This window comes from Hipposideros armiger, unplaced genomic scaffold (genome assembly GCF_001890085.2).
Source record: "Hipposideros armiger isolate ML-2016 unplaced genomic scaffold, ASM189008v1 scaffold_8, whole genome shotgun sequence".
In the NCBI taxonomy this organism is placed as follows: domain Eukaryota; kingdom Metazoa; phylum Chordata; class Mammalia; order Chiroptera; family Hipposideridae; genus Hipposideros; species Hipposideros armiger.
Genome location: NW_017731358.1, coordinates 5,809,315 through 5,818,715, shown reverse-complemented (window position 1 = coordinate 5,818,715; position 9,401 = coordinate 5,809,315). Strand labels below are relative to the sequence as shown.

Here is a 9,401-nt window from a genome sequence, read left to right as displayed (position 1 = left end):
CACTCACATGAACTGGTATTAACCCAATATGATATTTTGAAAAGCTTTTATTTGGAGAAAGAGTTAAATACCCACACAACAGGTGCAACTTACCTTTTTTATTAATATTTACACAATAACCTGTATAACCTGTTCCTCACACCTAGAGACATGAACGAGGAGGCCTCTAGCTTCTCTTGGGCTTGAAATTAAGAACCCCCTCCAGCCTGTGTCCCAGTGTCTGGCTGTGATCTCAGCATCTCCCTCCATACTACAATAATTCTCCTGTTCTTACCTTCAGAGCCCTTCCTTTCCATTCTATGGGTTTAGCAGGAAAATCAATTCTGAATTTTTCCTTAGAAGTGTTTTCTCCACCTGCCAACTTTTACTAGCCAACGCGCTACTCTCCGAAGCACCATGTTTCTGGATCTGAGTTTGCATCAAATGCATGTTTACCCGTGAGTAGCTGAGGATAGCTACTCTGCAGTAGCTTGAAAATAGCTCTCTGTAGTCATCCAGCTCATTCAAAACTTGTTTCAGATTAAAACAAAAAATTGTGGAATGTTACATTTGAAGTGTTTAAACAGATGACACAGAAACATAAAACAGAGACAGGATGTTGGGACAAAACACCTACCATCTAAGAAGCTGCCCAGGGTTCTCTCCTGCAGAAGACCTCTGCCTGTTGCTGTCACAGCCATGGACTGAGTCCTAACCCCCATCTGTCAGCACCTTGAGAGCATTCTGAATTCGCGGGTGGTCACCAAATGAAAATGGACGTGGAATGAATCTCCTTGACTTCCTAACATCCCCTCTCCCGACACTTCTCAAGCAGGAAGACGCACAGACCTCTTGGAAAGGTAGGGGCAGGGAAATGATTGTCTTTGTCTCGGATCTATCAAGGATTTTCCTTCAGCTTGAACCTGAGCTATTTCGCTTAGTCGTTACAATGCAAAATACCATTCCAACAGCAAATCTGCTTCACTCCAAACACTGCTATACTATGGAAATTCAGTAGTCACCAACTGAAAGGCATTCTGCAAGCACAGGCCTCCCTTCCTCCTCTATTCGGTGCTCCAAATCCAGCATGGTCTAGAGATGAAGGCTAGCCTTCTCGGTTCCCTAAATTCATGAGCTGTTGGCTCCAGAGGACTCGTCAAAGGCAGTTTACCATCACCCAGCTCAAGTGCAGCCCAGCCTCTCCCCATGTGCAGGGTGTCTATGCAAGGTGCAAATCCCCAGGGAGGCATCTGATGTCTCTCTCAACAGAAGTCCTAACCAAATAAACCTACTTGGAGAGTCAGTGGAATGTCTACATCTGTGGCACAAAAAGAATCTTCCTTCATAGTCTTGCTCTCTTTTTGGCTTTTCTTCCCCACTGACTTCTCTAGAACCTAAGAAGCAAATGGGAAGAGAAGTGTGCAAGGAAAAGAATGAAAGGGAACAATGACGTACGATGTCCCAAAAAAGATCTCTGACCAGTAATGATAGGGTTGCTGATAGGAAGCTGGAATCATTGCAGCCACGGACTTCATACTGCCTTAGAAGTGATCATCAAACTCTAAACGTCAAGGTATAGCATCCAAACCACGCAATGTTCCCTCCTGACAAGTGCCTGGAAACCACACTCTTCGCCACACTGTCACAGCAAGGATCACATTTTGCCATTAGGAACACAAAGCTGTAATTCTGGATGGCACTCTTGACCAAGGACTCCAGTAAATGGTAGATTTGACCTACAGTGGGCTGTAGAAGTAGACTGTTATAAATGTCTAATTAGTAAAGTGAGGCTCAAGTCCCAAATATATACTTGGAAGTCCTTCGTGACATGAAGGACCCAAATGTCTAAATTCTGTTGTATTCAATCTATATAAAACTACATTGGTTTTAAAATAATTTAACATTTAATNCTGGGACTGTGCATTACTAAATTCCTTCATGATGCTGACGCACATTCTAATTGAGAGCCACCCAGTTGAAATTTCTATTGGGTTGTCAGAAAAGTCATGACATATTTTCCTATGCTTTTCAATGCAAAAAATGCGTCATGACTTTCCCAACAACCCAATAGAAGCCTTCTATTTTGGTGAACTGCGAGTATTTTGTAGCTTGAGGACCTTAATTAGGAGCAATAGAGATGGATAATCTCTTCTACAACAACCAGAACATGCTGCAGAAATGTCAAGGTGGCTGACTGCTGCGGAGAGAGAACAGGATTTGGTGATTAGAAGATATCTCACAGGTGCTTTTCAAAAGAAGCTATTTAATACAGTGATGATGGAAAGCCATATTATACTTCAGGAGTTTGAGGGCAAAACTAATATTTGAGGGCTTACTAAGTGCCAAGTACTTTTCCAGATGTGACTGTGACAATGCCATGAGATGGCTCTCTTTAGCTCATTTTACAGACAAGTTAATAATTTTCCAAGTCAAGCCCAATGGTGAAGCCAGGCTTTGAGCCCAGCTCTGATTCTATCCACACTTCTTCCTCTAGACCAGAGCTTTCCTACGGGGAGAGTAGAGAGTGGGAGAGCAGCTACAAGTTAGAGTGATGGTGCATCTGAAAGGCACTGGCTCTGAAGGAGGGATGGACAGGCCACCTTGAGAGATGCGAGGAGGCACCACCTCCACCTCTGACCCTTGCCAGCTTCAAATACTCGCATTAGAAAAATGCCTTTGGGGGCCACTGAAAAGAATATGGGCTTTCATGTCAGGCCATTGTGGGTTAGAAATATGCTATCTTTTACCAAGTGACTTTGGACCAGTATTCCCATCTGGAAAATGGATGAAACTATAATTATCTCCTAAGGTTGATGGGCTAACTGAATGGAACAATGCTAGTAAAAGCATCAGCACAAAGCCTGGCACATTTAACTGGCTTTTGGTGGACCGTTAGCTGTTATTGTCAAATGGAAGCTGTGCACAGAGAATCTACTTAGCAGCAAGTCTGGGGGTTAAGGAGAGTGGAGAGATATGTAGGAGCTAAAGGAAAATATCTTCCAATCTGTTGAGCAGAAGGAAGATTTTCTTTCCTTTTCAGCATGGGGAAGACCAGGGCACTTGTAGGGAGAAGAAAGAGGCCTCTAGATACGGGGGTGGGGAGAGGTCATGGTGGGATAGTAAATCACTATTAGTGACAATCTTCGTGAAGATGGGAAGGGATGGAAAGAGAAGGCTCGGTAAGGGAAACAGACAGCTTTTCTGCAGTGAAAGGAAAAAAACAGAGAAAGAGGGTGCTGCAGGAGAAGCTAAAAGAACAGGTGTCGGATGACCAGCATCTAGGTGATGTCATCTGGAGAAGTTCTAGAACATCTAGCGTCTCCAAGAAGAGAATCCAGCAGCCGTCTGGAATGGCAGAATAAGGACTTCTGAAAATACACTCCTCCACGCTGGCAACAAGTCAAAATCAACTTTTTCAGAACTCAGGGAATTAGCCAAAGGGAATTTGCAATATTCTGAGGAGCATTAACTCAAAAACACACAAACAGCTGAATCTTGACAAGACCAGCAAGCTTTGTGGCGTGCTCAATCCCCATCCCCCTCGCCCCAGCTCTGCTGTAGCTTTAAAAGCCAACACTCTCTTTCACCCCCAACTTGCTGCAAATACAGTCTCTATACACAGCTTTCATTTAATAATAATAATAATAGCTAACACTCCAACAAAAGACTGTTGGTTTTTAACCTTTGGTGGACACGATGCCCAAACAGAGAGAGAGAGCCCTGCATGGTAAGGCTGGGGCTCCTGCACCTGTGAACTCTGCCTCCAGTCACTCCCACCTCTGAATGGAACAGATAATATCCTTGCAAAGGAATTCATGAACAAAGTAAAAATCCAGATGATGAGGTACACCAATGGTATACAGTGAAAAGTAAGATGACCGCCCACTCCTTCCTACGGACCCCCAGTTTCCTTTCCTGGAGGCAACTTGTGGACCCTACCAGAAATGTTTTATGCACACACAAGCATCTGTTTGCATATATATACATAGATTTTTTTTTCCTTTTACACAAATAGCATGTGATACACATGGCTCTGCACTTGGCTCTTCTCCCTTACTAATGTGTCTTGGACATGTGTCACCGTCAGAGTCTACAAGTCGGCCACATTTGTTTACTGGCTGCATGGTGGCCTACTCTATGGATGAACCACTAAGTTCTTCTCCTTTCTTCCTTTTTTTTAAAAGAACGTTTATTATGGCAAATTTAAAACACACACAAAAGTAGAGAAAGCAGTATAGTGGACCATCATATATTTGTTTCTGAACTTCAATAATTATCTACTCATGACCAGTCTCATTTCCTTTATACCCCATCAGCTCCCACTTCACATGGATTATTCCTGAAGCAAATATCAGAAATCACATCATTTCACCAGTAAAATAATCCCTCAATTTATAGCTCTAAAATGTATAGATTAAAAAAAATAACCACAAGACCACCATTACATCTTAAAAATAGCACGATAGTCAGCCCTCGCATCTGCAGGTTCCGTATGTATAGATTCAACCAACTGGAGATTGAAAATATTGCAAAAAAAAAATGTTTCCTTGCTGCTGCTATGTCCTATGTAGTATGTACTGAACATGTACAGACCTTTTTTCTTGTCATTACTCCTTAAACAATACAGTATAACAATGACTTATCTAGCACTTACATTGTATTATGTATTATAAGTAATCTAGAGATGATTTAAAGTACACTGGAGGATGTGTGTAGGTTATATGCAAATACTACATCATTATAGAAGAAACTTGAGCATCCCTGGATTTCAGTATCCACAAGGAGTCCTGGAACCAATCCCCTATAATACCAAGGATCAACTGTAATTCCTTTATATCAAATATCTTGTTAAGCTCAAATTTTTCTGATGCTCTCATTAAAAAAAGCTTTTTAAAGGTGTCTCAATCAGGATCCACACAAAGTCCATATATTGCAATTATTGATGTCTCTTATGTTTCTTTTCATCTAAGTTTTTTATAATCTGTCTCTCCCCTCTTCTTTTTGCTTGCAATTTATTTGTTGAAAAAATAGGCAAAGGTTATTTGTACCATAGAGTTTCCAACAGTCTGAAATTTGCTGACTCTATCCCTGTGGTTTAGTATGTTCTTCAACAGTATGACGTGGGTCTAGGGTCTCTAAATAGCATTTAAAGAGAGGGGTTAATTTTATATAGAGAGATAGTTGGGTACAAAGATATTAATCATAGCTTTGTTATGACAACAAAAAAATGGAAACCATCTAAATGTTCAATAAGAGCACGCTTAAATTAGGTACATTGTTCTATGAAACATTATTTGGCATTAAAAATTATGTTTTCAAATACTATTAAATAATATAGAAAGAAAGATGCTTATGTAACGTGAGCAAATTAGAATAGAAAGTAGTANACTTGTTAGTGTTTGATTAAACCAGGTGCTGATGATTGCCTGTCTCCCCATCAGAATGGAAGCGCCATGAAGGCAGAGCTTGTCAGTTTTGTTCATTGCAGCCTCCCCAGAACAATGCACAAAGTAGATGCTCAATAAAGATTTGTTGATAAATAAGCACAATGACAGGGGAGGTACAGCTGGTAAGGGAACTCATTCTGGGGTGATCAGGAAAGGCCTCCCAGAGGAAGTGACATTTGTGAGAGGGAATTAGCCAGATTTGGGGGTGAAGGAAGGGGTACAGAGGAGAGGAGGCAGAGAAAGCAGGGGAAAGTGGCTGCAGAAATCCCATTAGAGTGCTGGGCCAGCAACTTCTGGATGATTGCAAAACCTTGGTAAAAGGCTAAGGAGGTGACAAAGAGTCCCCATGTCTGGCCTTCAGCAAAGTATCTGCTGAACTCTCCCACGGAGCTTGCCTCCAGCAGAGCTGCCCTCAGAAACCGCTGTGCCCTGGAACCCAAACAACGGAGGGGGATGCTTTGCTGAATGGCGCCCTCTTGTGGTCAGAACCCTAGAATGGGGTGCCGGAGATCACGGCTTTAGTGTCTGGCCCTACACCTCCCTTCTCTGATCCTCTTAGTCTCTATTCCTCTTCCCAAAACAAACAGACAGGCAACCCACCCGCTGTGACAAAGTTGATCCTTTGGTAAGGCAGCTCCTTAGACTTGGCATTTTAGACTTTTATCTTGTTTAAAGGGACTCGGTTGGACTATCATCCTAATAGCACATACATACTGAGCACTTCCTATGTTCTGGGGACGTTATGAATATTCATTCATTTAACCCTCATAGCACTGGGGGCGGGGTGTGTGACTATCAGAGTTCTCATTTCACAGAAGAGAAAGGTGAGGCCTGGAGACATGAACAGCAGCCCAGGTGGAAAGGATGGTGAGCAGAGAACCAGGATTCACACCCAGATGGTCTGCTCCACATCCGTGCTCCAGCTGTGGCCCGGAGCCACACTGAGGCCACAGAAAGGCCAGGCCTGGGCAGCTAAGGGAGAGGCTGGAACAGCGGCAGGCACAGTAGGGAACAAATGCCTTGGTCGCAGTCATCTCCCACCCCCTAAGAGGCCCCCAGAGGACCTGGAGCCAAAGGAGCTGCCAATAAACTAAGAAAAACTCCAGTTTGTGGAGTGGGGATGGTGCAGGATGCGGACTCGAGCTCCCCAAATGCCTTGGGGCATGGAGCCAGGGGTGTCACTGTGCCAGGCTCAGCCGGCCCCGATCCTGTACAGAGAGCCCCAGCGTAGCCGGCCTGAGCACGTGGCTGTGTCTCTCAGCCTCCTTCACCATTTATGGTATCTGAGCCTCTGTTTGGCCTTCACAGGCCAGTAAATCCCCACCCTGGGAAGGGGTTCTCACTCACACGGGGCTGCTCTCAGAGAAAGTCCAAACGGCCCTGGCAGAGTTCTTGCCGGGGACCTCTCCTGTTTCTGCTTTAAAACACACTTGGATAGGTGATCAGGCAGACCCCTCTCCTCCCACACACCTGAGGCGAGAAGGTTAACCACAAAGACTTCTTGATACTCCATCTGGGAACCCGCCCCCAAACACACACACACACACACACACACACACACACACACACACACACACACACACACACCTCCAGTGGGACTTTTAGCTCAGCTGGGTCTCTCTAATCCAATCTTAACACAGACAGCCTGGGACAGGCACCGGATTAGCTGGGCTGTTGGCTGAGGCTAGCTAGGGAGAGCTCCAGGCGACACACCCGTCGCACGCCATTCTGGCTCTCTCCGCCATCACTAGGACTTTGGGGGAGGCCGCGTGGGCCTCCAAGTAGAGCCCCTTGGTGGGAAGAGGAGACCTGCTCTCTTGGCTCAAGGAGACGAGGCTCAGATCTGGCCTTGTTTCCTTTTAAGTCTCATCACCACAATTTCCCCAGGCCCCTCAGTGAGTTATGAAACGAGATCTGTGAGGATAAAGGGGATAGATGTGTAAACCAAATTGTTGGCTGACAAATTCCTGGGAGCCAGAGTCGGGCTCTGACCTGAGTGTGGAGGGCTTCCTAGAAGGAGGGAGGTCAGGTCACGGGTGACGAATCCCTGCAGGGGCACCTCAGAGAAATTGGAGAGGCCAAGGAGCGTGCCCCCTCTTGGCAGGGAGCCTCACGGAGCCAGAGGTCACATCCCGGGTCAGTGACAGCTCCTTTATCCCTATGGGCCCAACGCTGCCCAGCCACGAGGGCTACCCTCCCGCTTTGGGCCAGGGGACACACACTCTGGAATCCTTTCCAGGCACAGAAATGGGCACATGCTTGGAGTCACGAGGACTTGGGTTTGAAAGGTCAGCTTGACTAACTAGCTGGGTGTACTTAGGCAAGTCACACTAACTTTTTGAGACCTCCAGGCCCCTCTGTGTAAAACAGAAAGAGCACCCCCACAACACCCCCACAAACACACACACACACGTAGAGTTGTTGAGGTCCAGATAAGAAAATATGGGTGAGGTGGAAGTATTTAACGCAGTAACCAGCACATGAGTTTTTCACTTGCCCTTTTTTGTGAAACCCTTTCGTGTGGCCTTCCAGAAGGCAGTTGCTCACATTGCCAGGAGACTTTCCCCAGGAGGCCTGAGCCCTGGGGGATAGAGCAAGGACACATGATCCTCCCGCTGGTCTACAGGGAAAGCAGAGCACAGAGCACCCCGTCCAAAGACCCAGGCCCCAGTCACACACAGGAGCTGGGGCGCAGGCCCGGGGTGAGGGTGGGGAGTCGGCTTACCTGAACCTCCTGGACCCCAGAAGCACTTCCCGGGGCACTGTCACTATCACGTACCACAGCCCAGACAGCTCTGTCTTGAGTCCTATAGCTGCCTCGTGACTTCCTGGGACTAAGTGCTTGGTGGGGATCAATGGATGACCATGATAATCAGATTACTGGACATCAGGCTGGTGACGTATTACAAACAAGCCTGGGGTGGTGGGGAGGAGCCGGGGCAGAAGGAAAACGGGGACAGCCTATGGTCCTCTAGAAGCCTCAATATTGGCACTCTGTTATGCAGTGTCCCCCAATGTGTGAGGGGTCATTGGTGAGCGCCCTAAGACCTAAGGGTAGCGGTTTCTCCTCCAAGGTCATCTTTCAGTGTGTGCGATTTTCTTCCTAACAGATTGGGAGCCTCTTGAGCCAAGGGAGTCTTTGCCTCTTTCCCCTGCATCTACCCTCAACCCTGGCGGGTGGGGTGAGGGCGTGGGGACTGGCTTTTGCATGCCCATCTCCCATGCCAGACTCTCGTCACTGTGAACTCTAGGAGGCCATCTCCTCTACCTGCCTGCCTTCAGGTGCAGTGCCCTTTCGCCAAAGCAGATGTGTTTTCAGGAGCTCTTACCATGGACAGTGACCCGGGCGCTGCAGGACACCTGTCCCAAGGTATTCTCAGCCACACAGGTGTAGGTGCCATCGTCCTCCGGCAGGGCGTCCTGGATGTGGAGCTCAGCCACACCAGCCTCGCAGGTGGAGTGAGCATACTGGATGGGCTGCTCTGTGGAGGGAAGCACAGTCAGGCTCAGGCCAGGGAGCACTGGTGGTGGGGACGCGAGCCCTGTCCTCAGCTGGGCTGCTGTTGTCATGACGCTGATGCACACCATGCTCTCTCAGATCCACTGAGGGCTAATGATGCATCAAGCCCACACCCAGCCACCTGGGCGGAGGCCTGCGGGTGGAGAGAGAGGCAGGTGCTGGGGAGATGAAGGAGAGGGAGTGATGGTGTGGGGTGGAGGAGTGAGTCCGGGGCTGGGAGGACTGTGGGGAGAGGTTCTGGAGGCATTTAGAATGCAGGAGGGGAAGGGACATAGTTCTGCGCATTCTGTGTAAATAAATAGTCCCCAAGTCCACATCCTGGACTTCACAGAATTCTGAGCCTGGAAAGAATCTTCCAGGGTCATCTGGCCCATAGCCCAAGCTCAGGCAGAACAGACCTCACCGAGGCTGAGCAGGAGGCTCCTGGCTCCTTTTAGAAGTCTCCAGAAACAGCG

At 47.1% G+C, this 9,401-nt stretch overlaps 1 protein-coding gene across 2 annotated transcripts in view; it reads right to left on the bottom strand.

Annotated features, from left to right (window-relative positions):
* MYLK (myosin light chain kinase) overlaps positions 1-9,401 on the bottom strand; it is a 123,124-nt gene that overhangs the window by 97,093 nt on the left and 16,630 nt on the right. Inside the window, exon 2 of one of the 2 annotated variants that reach the window (XM_019652518.1) lies at positions 8,756-8,908. In XM_019652518.1, the coding sequence (XP_019508063.1) occupies positions 8,756-8,908 (153 nt within the window). Of the gene's footprint in view, positions 1-8,151; positions 8,252-8,755; positions 8,909-9,401 lie in introns of those variants that run through there. The other variant, XM_019652524.1, reaches the window with a different exon arrangement.